The sequence below is a fragment of the Python bivittatus genome, unplaced genomic scaffold, assembly GCF_059951505.1.
Source record: "Python bivittatus isolate LINGU-HERP-01145 unplaced genomic scaffold, Pbiv_v1 ctg000370_np1212, whole genome shotgun sequence".
In the NCBI taxonomy this organism is placed as follows: Eukaryota; Metazoa; Chordata; class Lepidosauria; order Squamata; family Pythonidae; genus Python; species Python bivittatus.
In genome coordinates, this window is record NW_028277062.1 from 1,236,742 (window position 1) to 1,250,493 (window position 13,752).

General features: G+C 50.0%; 2 protein-coding genes across 7 annotated transcripts in view; one reads left to right on the forward strand and one right to left on the reverse strand.

Moving 5' to 3' along the window:
* PSME2 (proteasome activator subunit 2) lies at positions 1 to 5,209 on the reverse strand. Its single transcript, XM_088142248.1, has 11 exons — positions 4,816 to 5,209; positions 3,072 to 3,104; positions 2,900 to 2,962; positions 2,728 to 2,814; positions 2,596 to 2,623; positions 2,404 to 2,501; positions 2,208 to 2,276; positions 2,032 to 2,099; positions 1,149 to 1,203; positions 468 to 554; positions 1 to 347 (listed from the first exon to the last, which is right to left on the reverse strand). The coding sequence occupies exons 1-11, from the start codon at positions 4,867 to 4,869 to the stop codon at positions 267 to 269; spliced, it is 723 nt and encodes a 240-aa protein (XP_087998374.1). The 5' UTR covers positions 4,870 to 5,209; the 3' UTR covers positions 1 to 266.
* RNF31 (ring finger protein 31) overlaps positions 4,396 to 13,752 on the forward strand; it is a 25,000-nt gene continuing 15,643 nt past the window's right edge. For 2 of the 6 annotated variants that reach the window (XM_088142239.1, XM_088142244.1), the window contains exons 1-8: positions 4,396 to 4,743; positions 6,576 to 6,719; positions 7,917 to 8,105; positions 9,077 to 9,232; positions 9,336 to 9,395; positions 10,516 to 10,573; positions 11,343 to 11,532; positions 12,599 to 12,971. In XM_088142239.1, the coding sequence (XP_087998365.1) occupies positions 4,594 to 4,743; positions 6,576 to 6,719; positions 7,917 to 8,105; positions 9,077 to 9,232; positions 9,336 to 9,395; positions 10,516 to 10,573; positions 11,343 to 11,532; positions 12,599 to 12,971 (1,320 nt within the window). In that variant the 5' untranslated portion in view covers positions 4,396 to 4,593. Of the gene's footprint in view, positions 4,744 to 5,248; positions 5,383 to 5,473; positions 6,134 to 6,534; positions 6,720 to 7,916; positions 8,106 to 9,076; positions 9,233 to 9,335; positions 9,396 to 10,515; positions 10,574 to 11,342; positions 11,533 to 12,598; positions 12,972 to 13,752 lie in introns of those variants that run through there. The other 4 variants (XM_088142240.1, XM_088142241.1, XM_088142243.1 and 1 more) reach the window with 4 other exon arrangements.

Below are 13,752 nucleotides of genomic sequence, written 5' to 3' on the forward strand. Positions count from 1 at the left end.
TAGATTGAAACATTTTATTTTGTCATACTATTTGCTTCATCTCTCCCAGAAATCTCTCTCCTGGTTCTAAATTTCTCAGATCTCATTCTGACCCTAGATTTTTATGTTTGCAAAACACCCCCCAAAAAGAAAGGAAAAGTCGCATTGAGCTCCTCTGCAAGGAGTGGCCGCCACAAATGCTGGTGAATTGTGTTATTTGCACAAGGATATCATGACCCACATAACATCAACCCTTGCCTGCTCGCCCCATAGGTGCCCTTTTCTTGTTAATACATGGATGGCTTCTCTTCGCCCTTGGGGTTGGTCAGTTTCTCCAAATTTGTGCTTAAGATGTGGTACAGCTCAGCCTAGGGTAGAGAGAAATGGGAAAGAGTTAAGCACAGAAAGAAATCTGCCCGATTCCTTTACTCCTGCACTCTCTATCTTCCCATAGTAGAAATCTGCTACGATCAGTTCAGCTTACTTACATAAAATCCACGGATATCAAGCACCATGGTCTGCATTTCTCGGTAGATGGCTTCGTCACGTTCGTGAACCAAGCACCGGTAATCCATCTGCAGGAAACAAGGCAAGCATGTTACAGTCAGGATGGATTCCCATGACACTCTCAAACACAATGTGGTTTGCCTGGCTATGCTTAGCACGTTCTGTAAATTCAGCCGGTGGTTTGAAAATCATGGTTTATGGCTTAACTGTTCTACAAGTCCAGATGCTGTGATTTATTTAAAAAATCACAATGAAACCAGTTAAGCAGGAACACAATTTCAAGAGGTGGGGAATGGAATTATTGTTATTGTCATTGCTATTATTTAAGTTTGTATACCTCCTGACTCTCAGTGACTCTGGGCAGTTCAAAATCTATATGAGACAATAACTTTATTAATGTGTATAATAATTGCAGGCTTTCACATTTCCAAGAACTATCATGTCAACCTTGCACTGAGTTAATCAAGGTTTCAACTCAACATGGAATTGAAGTGCTGTTTTCCTTCTCCCAGTCAACACCAGCTGTTTTGGCTTTTCCTTCCAAGGAAGGTCTTCTCCCAGCTTTGAGTCAGGGGGGAGAGAAACAAGGAGAGCTCAAATTTTCCTATCAGGCATGCCACCAAACAGACCACAAATAATTGCAACCTTTCTCCATCACTTACCACGTGAGTTTCCTTGGAGGCCTTGGCGACGGCATCTCCACGCTCCAGAAAATATCTAGAAGGAACAGAAGTGATATTGGTTCCACAGCATAAATTATGTTGCTTTGGACTAGGGTTTTGGGGGGGGGGGGTGGCCTTCAAGTCACTGATTCCTGGTGACTTCTTGGGCAAGTCCCTGCAGTTTTCCTGGTAAGATTTTTGAAAGTGGTTTGCTCTTGCCTCCTTCCTAGGGCTGAGAAAGAGTGACTGGCCCAAGGTTACCCAGTAGGTTTTGTGCCTAAGGGAGATCTCCTGGTTTCTAGCCTGGTGCCTTAACCACACCACCAAACTGGCTCTCTTTGGACCAGTACCTACAAATAAAATAAAATATAAAGCCATGAACGTCCTGGATAAGAGCGCAGAGAGGCCTTTCTCTATATGTGTCCCGTCACCATTTCAAGATGGATTAAACCCTCATCCCGTGATGTCAACATCCATTTCTCTTCCTCACATTTTTTTGCTTTGTTGATCATCTTGCGTCATGGCTCTGGAGAGCCAGAATTGACCCAAGAATGCATACTCTGATTTTTCTCTCAGCTAGCATTCGGATCCTTTATTGATGCTCACAAGGCACCTTGGCTAGAAGAAACATTACCCAGGATGACTGCAGACACTGAACAAGGAAGAGCCTGTCCATGATATATTGGAAGTAGGCACTGTGAGATTCATTACACTATTAAGGCAGGAGAGGACTCCATGATGCTTTACAGGGGTTTTGGTTTGAAGAAACACCAACAGGAGTGGTGCCTGACTGCGGTACACAATTCATGATTCTCTGGAACATAGATACCATGTGAGCTCTCTGGTTTGCCTCCTTTCTGCGCTGGCCATCTTGACCACTTACTTAGCAATTGTTGTCTGGAAAGCTTCAGCTTTGGTCTTCAGAGCCGTAATACGTTCAAGCACCTTCTCCTGCAAAGGAAAGAAAGGGTTGGTGGGCCACAAGAGAGATCCCCCAGCCAGGGAAATAAAGATTTTAGGGTGGGGAAATGCAGTCTCCTTAAGTTCCCATTCTGTTACCTGAACTGCTACCCCGAAATCATTGCCATCCTCAATTTTGGGAATCATGAACTGAATCCAGGTCGTGACCTGATGGGGATCAGGAAAAAGAGATGGAAGTGGCCTTGGAGAAAAATCACACAACTCTTCACCAGATACACAACTGCACCTCACAAATAAGAAATGGGGGAGTGAAGAGGCCCCATTGCCAACTCACCAAAATGCTTTTCTCTTTAAACTCCCGAACTTCAGGCTTAACACGATCCAGAAGTGAAATAAGAACCTCATTCCCCTTGAGATAGCCACATTTTGGAGCTGGGAGTCGCAGAAGAAGTGAAATTAAGTCCATAAAATGCTGGGAAACCCTTAAAATTCATCTCCCCCCCTCCACTATCCCTCTCTTCCTCACCTTCTTTCTCTTCTTTTTCTGTATCCATCTACAAGGAACACATCAAATCCATATATATCATTTTCTGCCACTTACAAGTTATACTGAATTTGGGGGGGGGGAGCGGGGAGAGAATCCTCCCCAATAACTCACCTCATCTTCTTTGGGTGGGGGGTCTGGAATAGGGATATCCAAAGGAGCTTTAAGAGTTGTCAAATCTTGAATGTTCATTGAGTCTTCCTGGAGGGGTAGACAAAGAATGACAATTTAAAAAGCATGTATACATGTCCCTCCAGCAAAACTTTGCCTTGGGATATGTGCTTACCTTAAGAAACTGATCCAACTGAAATATTTTTGCAGGTAAAAATGTGAAAAGAAATTCTTCACCCTGCAGGGAAAGAAAGAAAGAGAGTGAGAGAGAGAGAGTTATCTGGAAAAGGGAAAAAATGTCAGATAATCGCTGAACAAGTAATATTTGTGGTGCAATAGAGACTTACCTCTTTCAAAAGGGATTCTCTAAAGAAGGCCATCTAAAGAGAAAAAAGGAAATTATAAGATGCACTGTACTACTGCAACCTATGTTGGACCTGAGCAGCCCAAAAGGATTGCATGAGACCTTTATTTTCCATGCTGAAAAATCTCACTAATTCTCCAAATGCAAAGAGGGTTTTGCAGGAAAAAGAAGAAAATAAAAGAAGCTAAATCTTAACCCTAATATTTTCAAGCCAAAAAACCCTAGTGTATTGAGTGAAGATGTTGTGTATAGCCCATAGCCCCATCAGCAGGAGACTGCCACAGCAAAAACATTATATTCAATGAAATTTCAACTGTAAACAGAATGTAAGGCTGATGTGTGGAAGCGAAGGAGCCAAACTACCTTAAACTTAAACTAACTTTATAGCTGTACTGGAATCCTACTGATCCAATTTAAGGGAAAGCATCTGGTGATTAGGTGAAACCCATAGTCAAAGCTGGCTGGGAAATTCTGGGAGTTGAAGTCCCCCATCTTAAAGTTCCCAAGGTTGAGAAACAGTGCCCTAAAGGATGGTTGTTAGGTGTAACTTTATTTCTCAAAGCCAAAGGCCTCCATAATGCAAACCAACCAATGGCATAATAATAAATAACTGAAAATGGTGCCATTCTGCCTTCATACTTTCCCTGCTGTTTATTCTATGTCCGGTAAAATAATTAGCAGAAGTGGATGGACTTCCCTTTAGAAACCTACTGGGGATTTTCAAGAAAATCACATGTAGAACCCGAAAAGTTGGCTTCCAATCTTTCCCTCTGCCTAATAAAAAGGAAAACAGCCCCGAACAGCAAACCTGCACGTCAGCTCTACCTTTGCGAAAAATATGTTTAAGTTGAGAGAACTTGGAAATCTGTTTCAACTTTAATTTAATTACGATATATTAAATTAGTTGAATTATGTATTAAATTAAATTATTACACTAAACTAAAATTAAAACAAACGGAAATTTGTTTCAACAGGAAATGGGTGCATTGCAAAAGGGGACATGTTGTTTGATCCCAAGTGTCCGGGATAAAACTTTTCTCTGGCTGTCCTCATTGGAAATGGGCTCCGTCCTCAAGGGCTCCTTGCAGAGCTGGTTCTGCGAACGGTATTTCCACAGTTCGCCGCAGAAAAATCCTGGAAATTGGTTGGCGTGACTCGGAAAAAGGGACCTCAGAAGCGGCCGGCCGGTCACGCCGACCCCGCGGCTCCGGGTTGGCTCAGAAACGCCCGCGCGGGTGATTCCCAGGCTCGGCGGCCAGGCCTCGGGAGGAGCCCGGGAGGGTTTTTTCCAGGCGACAAACCCGATCAGGGCTTTGCTTCTGCCGCTTAATAAAATTAAGTCGGTTAGTCGGAAGAGGCTCCTGGTCCTCCATCCCCAGGGAAGCGACTGCCCGGCGCTTCAGGGTCCCCGGTCAGTTTCTATTCCCTCTGAAAGTCGGGGCCAAGAATTGCCTCAGCCGCGCGTGAATTAATGGACCTAACACCCTCTTTTTTTCAAAAACGCAATGTCATTGACCGCTTTTCCCGCTCTTTCGCGCTGGACCCTGACGGGCGCCCGGCCGAGGGCAGAAACCCCGACCTGCCCTTCCCGCCAGCGAGGGGCGGGGGCGCTCGGCCGGCACGGCGCCCTCCACACATGCTCAGAGGCACGCAAGGTAACCGGGGCCGGGCCCCCCGCCCCTCGCGGCCCTCCCCGCCCGCCTGCCCCCCGTCGCGGGGCCCCCCACCTTCTCCCGCGTCTCTTTGGCGACGCGGACGGCGGCGGTGCAGGGCCTGGCCATGGTGTCTCCGAGAAGCGCCCTCGCGGAAGCAGCGCCGCCGCGGCGATTTCGCTTTCACATTCCCACGTTCCGCCCCGGCCGCGCGCGCGCGCCCCCTCCCCTTCCCCACTCCCCGCCCCGCCCCTCGCGGGGAGCCCGGGCCGCGGGGCGAGGGCGAGGGGGAGGGGGGCTGCGCGCCGTTCCTGCGGGGGAGGGGGCCGGGCGCCCCCTCCCCCGCTCCCCTCGTCCCCCCAGGGGGCCGCGCGGCAAGGCTCCGGGCGTCGCCGGCCGCGGCGGGCGGGCCAGCGCCGGCGCTCTGCGTGTGCCCAGAGGCGCCCTCGCCCTGGCCCTGGCCCTGGCCCGGCGCCTGTAGTTCTTCCTCCGCGTCCCCTGAGGTCCCCCTCGGCCGCTCCGCTCCGGGCCGGCGGCTGCCGGCTCTCCCCGCCCGCGCCCCGCTCCGCTTTCGCTTTCCAGCGGCGGCTCTCCCCTCCAGCTGTTGCGGCTTGGCCCGGGGCGGGAGGCCCCGCTCGCAAGGTAGACCGCCGCTCCCTGCGCTCCTCCGCGACGCCGCCGTCCCGCGTCGGGTTCGAGTCCGGTTTGGCGGCGGGGGGGGCAAAGGGGAACCGGGTTGACGGTTCGGGGCGCGCTGCGAGGCGCGTCTGCGGGGGGAGGACTCCGGAGTCAGTCCCGCGGCGTCGGCCCGGCCGGAGCGATGCCCTCCCCGGGCGCCCGTCGGGGGCAGAGACCCTCTCCCCTCTTGGCGTGCCCTCTCTGCTTGGCTCCCCAGCTTGCCGGGGCTGCCTAGAAGGGTTGGACTACAGCTCCCATCCCCGCAGTCTTATGGGAGTCAGCCCCACGGCGTTGGCCCCAGCCAGAGTGATGGCGCCCCTGGGGGGCAGAGACCCTCACCCCTCTTGGCTTACAGGTCCCCCCTCTGCTTGGCTTCCCAGCTTGTGGGGCTGCTTAGGAGGGTTGGACTACAGCTCCCATCCCCCGCAGACTTATGGGAGTCAGCCCTGCAGCGTCGGCCCTGGCCGGAGCGATGCAGCCCCGGGCGCCCCTCGTGGGCAGAGCCCCTCACCCCTCTTGGCGTGCAGGTGCCCCCTCTGCTTGGCTCCCCAGTGTGCCGGGGCTGCCTAGGAGGGTTGGACTACAGCTCCCATCCGCCTCAGACTTATGCTAAAGGTCTTCGTAATCCTGCGGCCGCGCTTCCCCTTCCTGGATCTCGACGTCACGGGTGCAAGACCCCTCTTGTGAACCGCCTGGCTTGGCTTCCGAGACACGGGTATTTTCCACTTAGGCCCTTCCCACGTTTTCACCTGTTCTTTATAATCCTTTTGGGGTCTCCAACCCCAAGAGTTTTGAGGCCCTCTATTTAGACCAGTGTTTTTCAAACTTGGCAACTTCAAGAGGGGTGGGGCATTCTGGGAGTTGAAGTCCACCCCTCTTGAAGTTGCCAAGTTTGGAAAACACTGATTAGACCAACAAATTTCCATGGTGTGAAGCTTCACCTTTGGCCTACCTCCCAGGGTTGTTGTGAGGTCAGACAGAATGATCACACCTACTTTCCAAAGAATTTTTGCTTTTTTCCGTGCAAAGGAAAAAAAACTTGCTGGATGTTGCCAAACAGCCTCTCACCCGTCTTGCTATTTTCTTTCCCTCCCTGCGTTTCTTTCGTGGTGTCAGCCATGGGGGAGGCGAGTCACAGGTTTGCGTCCCTTCGGCAGGAACTGGTAGCCAAATTGATTGGGAGCCCTTCGGAGCAGAGTCCCGAGCTTGTGCAGCGCTTGGTGGAGCTGCCCTTATCCCTTGCCCAGAAGTACCTGGAGATAGATGCCAAGGGCATTTTGCAAGCCAACGTCAAGGAGCAGGTGAGGAGCGGGCAGGTGTAATGTATGTGGGAACAACCTTGGGAGACTGCAGGAGGAGATGCTGCCAAGGGAACAGTCAGATAAGAGAGGGCATAGCCCACAGCTACATAATGGGCGGAGAAAGAAACTCAGAAGGAACCCTCCCTGACTTCTCAGGCTGTAAAAGAGATGGCGGGAGATTTGCACTTTCAGACTTGCGAGATTCTGTTAATGTAGCCTTACAATAAAGTAGAATTAACTCATTGGGCCGTGTTTCCCGTGTGGTCTACCTGGGAAGGCGGACAGCAGAAGAGAGGATAGATCGGCTCGTGTAGTTTGACATGTAGATGCTTTACCAGCAGAATGTCTGCCTGTAATGCTACTTCGACCTGATGGGGGGAGAAAACCACCCTCGTAAAGGCAGAAAATTAAGCAGAGGTGGAGGAATAGAATTAAACCTAGTTAGGAAGCACAGCAGGGTTTAGGGGAGCTGGAGGTCTTAGGGACCGCCTCTCCCCTATGTCTTCAACCCGTCCCACCCGATCGCACAGAGAGGGCATGCTTCGGACCCCCTCGGTAAAAGAACTCCAATTAGCGGGGTCCAGAAGGCGGGCCTTCTCTGCGGTAGCCCCCGCTCTTTGGAACATTCTGCCCCTGGAGGTGCGATTGGCCCCCTCACTCCTGGCCTTCCGAAGGGCCTTGGAGACCTGGTTCTGCCACTCGGCCTGGGGTGGGGAGGGAATACTTCAAGCAGGGGGATGGCTAGCCCCATAGAAGCCAGCTGTTCGCAGCCTGATTTTCCATCTTCTTGGATTTTCCTTTTTTAGTATTGTTTTAATTTTGGATGTATTATGTGTTTTAGATATATTTATAGTTTTAATGTTTTTTGTAAGTCACCCAGAGTGTCCCCTATTGTGGGGGGCAGGGGAGAAATCCAATCAATCAATCAATCAATCAATCAATAAATCTAGGTTTAATTCAGGGAGGAAGGGTGGATCTGCTGGAGGCTTTTTTTCTTTGTGAAAAAAATGGGGAATGTAGTGGTGCAGTCCTCAGCATTCTGTTTCAAAACAATGGTTCTAGTCCTCAAGAGAAACAGTTTGGGGGCTGATTACTGTGCTCCGGGATGCCCCGTATGCCAGCTCCCTTCCAGCTGAGCACCGCACGGTGGGATCCGCTGCCGTGCCATTCTTGGCAGTTTTCTTGGTGTGGTTGCAGCATCTGAGAAAAGATGTTGGTGAACTGCCAACCCCTCCCCAGTTCCAGGTGGACCTGCGCATGATATCCACTGCCTTCAACATCTTGGAGAAATACGGCCGCAACCTTTTGCATCCCCGCAAACCCCATTTCTGGCGAACAGTCAAATTCAACAACCCCGTCTTCCGGGACACGGTTGACACCATCCAGGTGAGAGCTTTGGGCCCGGTCCCCCCAACGTGATCCCCCATCTTGGTTGCCCCACTTTATTTCAGCTTGATTTTTGCCCTGGTAAAACTGGAGAAGAACCCTGGGGGCCAGGAGGGAGGGAGATTCAAGGAAGCGTCTCGGTGGTGCGGAAGTGGAACTGGAAGATTAAGTGCCAATGTTGTCTTTTTATATCTGGCGAATTTCCAATTCAGGGGTGGACTGAAGGTGCGATAATATTGCATGCTTCTTCAGAGATCAGGTCTGGGGCAGGTTCTTTCTAATCTGATCCTTTCTTAAGAGAAATAACCTGGTTCTGTCAATGAAGGGGCTGGGGATCCCTGAAAATCCACAAGCCCCAAACCATCCTCAAAGCCTCCTCAATTACTGTATAACAGTGTTTCTCAACCTCGGCAACTTTAAGATGTGTGGACTCCAACTCCCAGAATTCCCCAGCCAGCATAGAATTCTGGGAGTTGGAGTCTAGACATCTTAAAGTTGCCGAGGTTGAGAAACACTGCTGTACGCTGTCCATGTTTAATACAGCAATCTCCCAGAATTTTTTATAAGCAAAGGACAAGCAAAATAGGTGTGTTAAAACTTTACTGGGTTTCCCATGCTCTATTTTGCTTCGCCCCACCACTAACCCCATCCGTTCGTCTCCTAAATTGATTGATTTGTGCCATTGAGTTACGGTCAACATTGGTGGTCATGTAAATCGACCTTCTGTAGGTTGATCTGTCCTCAGCCTGTTCCATCAGGTCCTCCAACGGTGCACCCATCCTCACTGGAACTGAGTCCCTCCACCTGAGTCCACCACCGGGGGCGGTGCGTGTCCTGGGGAGGGAGTTTCCAAATGTTTTAAATAAGGGATTGGCATCAAATAACCCTTTGCAAAAGGGAACTCTGTGTGTGTGCATGACCCGTTTGCCTGCCTTCCAGATCTGCTGAAATTGTGCCTTCTTTCCCGGCAGGGCGGACGGGACGTCCTCCGGCTGTATGGCTATTCCGAAGAAAAGGCAGATGGGCTGTACTTCCCTGACCGCCTGCTCGAGCCGAACATTCCCCACGTGGCTTCCGTCACGGTGGATGTTATGATGCTCCGCACGGAGCTGAACCTTCTCCTATCGGTACAGGCGGCCATGAGACCATGCTGGACTGTGGGGGCTCGGGGAAGCTTTGCGGTCCCTGCTAAGAGTTGAAGAATGCTTGTGGTTCTTTCTCCCCATGTAGGACACTCACCCCAACCCTCAGGCATTGCAAGAGTTAATGCAGAGAGACTACAGCTTACAGGTGAGCTGGTATAGTTGCAGATAAAATATGGAGCAAGGTGTAGAAAACTTTGTGCTTTCATTCCCCCCCCCCGCCTTTTTTTAATGCTTTCCAGTCACTCTTAGTATGTGATTCCTACCCTCTGGAATGAGATCCCCCTGAAATCTGTGTGGCCCCCACCCCTGTTGGCATTCTGTAGATTTTTTTTTCATAATACCTTTATTAATTTTTTTTTTAAAAGCAGTAAAAACTAACCAAAACTAACATTAAGAAAGAAAATAAAAAAAAGAAGGAATTGGAAAAAAAGAAAAATAGTAAAAGAAGAATTGACTTCCAACCCAGCTAGCAACAGATATAAGTAACAATATACATCAAGCTCTTGCTCTAAACTTACAGCATAACTTCCATTCTTTTTATTAACCCATATTATTTCGAGTCATCAGACCCATGCAACATAATTTCATTTTTCTGCGTCCCCCAAAAAGTCCAGAAAAAAAGGCATTCTCTAGATCTTTGAAGATCTGCTCCAAGCATCCAAGCTCTTGTTGAAGTCAGCTTCAGGCTTTTAGAGTCATTTTTCCCCCTTACTGATTTAAAATAAAAGGACGGGTCTGAGGACGCAACCCCAAATGGCATTTTCAGCACCAGAATTCCTCTTGTGTTCTTTTTGCATATAATTCCTCTCTGGGACTTCTGCCCCTTTCCTTCCCACCCACCTTTTTAGGTTCAGTAGCTTAATTTGGGGGTGGAGGCAGGTGCACATGTTATCTTATTGTCCTCTGACAAACCCAGTTGCAACTCATCCAGAGTTTTGCCAAGCTGAGGAAAAAGAGCTTCTGTAACTCTGGATAAACCAACTGCGATCCATCACCTTCTCCGTCAGGGTTCCATAATCCCCCACCAGAATGGGCAGTGCTGACAGTGGATGATGAAGGATAGAGTCCAACACATCTGGAGTGGGGAGGATTATAAGCCGGTCTATGGGCTGGTTTTTCTTCCTTGAGGATAGCATCTAAATCTTCTTCAAGGGCCACCCTTGACTGAGGGTGTGCTAGTCTGGCCTTGAAAGAATGAAACTTTGGATGAAGTTTCCAGGCTTAGACTGAGATGGGGTGGCCCTTCTCCTTCTGTCTTTTCCCAGGTGGACATCGCTGCAGACGCCATGCCTCTGAATCCACTTTCGGCTATCTCTCTCGCAGGTAACGGGATGCTGAGAGGCTGGTGGGGAGAAACACCCACTGGTTGGTGGTGGTCAGGCGCCGCACTCAAGGGATTTCTTTTATAATGCAAACCAGGACCATAATCAAACCTAGATGCAAAATACTGGTGGGTAGAAATGAACCAAGAATGAAAGAAGAGGATCTTAGGGGAAGACAGCTAGTTCTTGGCCTCTGTGGCTAGACATTTGAAGGTCTTTCCAACCTCTTGCAGATCATCCAGAGGCTTGCTGGTCGATCCTGAATTAATTAATTATTGGACTGATGTATTTTCTATGCTTTTTAATTAACTCTACTTCACCCTCCTTATGCTGGTCTTCGACCGTAACAAAGATTTGATTTGACTTGATTTGAATTAATTTCTGCCCACCCCCACAATAAAAGACGATGCCTTTGCCTCTGAAAGTTGAGTCCTTGGATGTAGACAGATGGAATTGAATCTTGGCTTCCAGACATAAACAGAACAAAACTTGAGAAAGTTTCTGGCCCCTGCTGTTTCCTAAAACTGATTGCTTGGGTTGATTTTGCCCCGTGAAATCACCCAGAGCTCACTTTGATATGTTCAACATCCAGGAAGGCCTCTCTGATGGAGGGTTCCCCGCCCCCGATGTTTAAAAGGCAACAGGAGTGTATGGAAAGACGTGGGCGGGTGCCTTTTCGTTTCTTTTGATTGCAACGTGTCTTTCTCTTGGCTGAGCACAGAGGAAGAGGGAACCTACTATTTTGTTTTTCTCCTCTCTCCGGCCTGCAGGGAATTTGCCTCCGCACACCTGCCTGCTTTGCGGTTTAGAAGCTCCGTCCCAGCACTGTTCAGCTTGCAATCAGAGTTTGTGTCCGAACTGCGACTGGCTGTTTCATAAGCACCCTTCCCGGACCCATCACCACCGGGTGCCGGTGAAAAACCAAACCTGGCAGAATCCGCCACCACCCCCTCCCCCCAGGTAGCTTCTACTTTTTGTTTTTAGATTTTTTAACCCGCCTTTCTTATTTTTATAAATAACTCAAGGCGGCAAACATACCTCATACTCCTTCCCCACAACAACCCTGTGAGGTGGGCTCGCTGAGAGGGAGGGACTGGCCCAAAGTCACCCAGCCGGCTTTCAGGCCTCAGGCGGGACTAGAACTCACCGTCTCCCGGTTTCTAGCCTGGGGCCTTCACCACTAGACCAAACTTGGAAGCTCCTCGGCCAGCCCGCTCAATGCACCCCTTGCAGGCCGGGGTCACCTGGGCCAGCAAAACAGCCCACCTGGAAAGGCTGCAGTTCTTGGCATCTGCAGCTGCGGTTTGGAAACACAAACCAGTTCCCTTTTTCCCCCCTTGTGGAATTTTTCCCACCAAAGAATTTATCCAGGATCCTCTTTTAGAGAAAAACGAAACCTTGATAAAGGCAGATGTGGGCTTTTCATGCCGCTATCGTTCATTTTTCTTCTGTCAGGCCCTTAAAAAGTTTCCATTTCCTTCTCTCGGCCTTTCGTCTCTTCCTTTGCCAGGAGAGCTTACGGGATCCCTGCATCTCTTCCTTGCCCCTTAGTCTTCCAGGCACTTTGGACTACAATTCTCATCTTCCCCAGCCAGTTCAGGGCTGTGCTACCTGGGCAAAGACAAGAATTGCAGGAAGGGGATGTTGGTTTCAAAAAGAGTTTACAGAGGATTTTACCCGATGGGTTTTTGAAGAATTTGCTGTAACTTTAACAGCTCTTTCTTGGTTCCTTTGCCCCTTTCAGCCCCAATCCTAGGAAAAGGTTTGGGTTTGTAAGCTTGGTGTCCTTGGCTTTCAGACCAGCCTTCTTGGGGCTTTCAGCTATGTGGACTTCAGCTCCCAGAATTCCCTTGCTGGCACAACGGTTGCAGAGAATTCTGGGAACTGAAGCCCACACCTCTGGAGGGTAGCCAGCTTGGTCATCAGCCTCCTGCATGTATTGAAAAGCTGTGGCTAAAGCTATGTTTCTAACTCGCGGGATTATGCGCCCTGATTTATGAAGCGTCTGATTCTTGTCTGTTTGAAGCTTGTGCAGTATACCCTCCGAATCCACTTCCTTGCGGCTTCCCGCAGTCTCCCGCAGCCTCCCCAACCCGCGGCCCCCGTGGCGTTGTGCATCCTGCCAGAAGACCAACGATGCCCGCTCCGTCCTGTGTGCAGACTGCGACCGACCCCGGGGGTGCAAGACCCCCCAGAGCCTCAGCCCGGAAGAGGAGCTGAGCAGCCTGGGGCAGCTGGCCAGAGGGCGCTGGTCATGCCAGACCTGCACGTTTGAGAACGAGGCGGCCACGGTCCTGTGCGCCGTCTGCGAGAGGCCGCGCCTGGCTGGGAGACCGGGCACCGGTGACGCCAAGCCTCTCATAGCCTGGGGTGAGGAGAACGGACCCCAGCAGGGAGATGTGAGTATGGGGGCTTCCAAGGGAAAGGGAACCTTTCTAAAAGGAGGAAACCTTGTTTTTAAATGTCTTTAACAGTTGGTAAACCACCCAGAGTCACTCGGAGTTAGGCGGCATATCAAGTTAATAGATGATGGTGATGGTGACAATGGAGTTCTCCAAGCTTTTGGGGTTGGGGGGCATGTTGGAATATTGGGTTGTGTAGTGGGCACTCTCACAAAATGGCTGTTGCTGTTTACCGGTTGGCTGTCATGGGGGGCCCTCACGACATTCGCTTAGGTCTTTCTTGATTTTGCGATCTGTACAGCCTAGTCCATTCCTAACGGACTGCCAGCCTTGCGAGGGAGGCTGGATCAAGACACCGACTTCAGAGGAAGACTAGAACTCTATTGAGAGAGGTTATAGCAGCAGTTCTCCAAGGGTGGCCTGGAGAGACCCTCCCCAAGACCCTTTCCGGGGGTCCGCAAAGTGAAATAAATATTTTAAAGTTTCTCACTTTTAATTTCTAATACAGTAAATATTGAGAGATATCACCCATGTAAACCAAAGATCTTTGGGGTCCTTCATCATTTTTAAGAATGTAAAGGAGCCTTGAGATCCAAATGTTTGAGAATCGCGCGGCTATATTAACAGGATTTTGCAAGTCTGCTTGTGTTTTTCCTCCCTACCCTTTTATACCCCTTTGAAAACATTCCCTTCAAGGCCATCTCCCTGGCTCTCTCCATGGACGTACAACACTTAGAAAACCCAGATTTATCAGCAGGCTGCCTGTGACCCCCTTTTA

Bases quoted from the DNA above. Each gene is read 5' to 3' on its own strand.
- PSME2 (XM_088142248.1), bottom strand. From the start codon at position 4,869: ATGGCCAGGCCCTGCACCGCCGCCGTCCGCGTCGCCAAAGAGACGCGG. The intron at 3,105-4,815 runs GTGGGGGGCCCC...TTTTCTCTTTAG, and splicing joins CCAAAGAGACGCGGGAGAAG to ATGGCCTTCTTTAGAGAATC. The intron at 2,502-2,595 runs GTGAGGAAGAGA...TGCGACTCCCAG, and splicing joins AGAAAAAGAAGAGAAAGAAG to CTCCAAAATGTGGCTATCTC.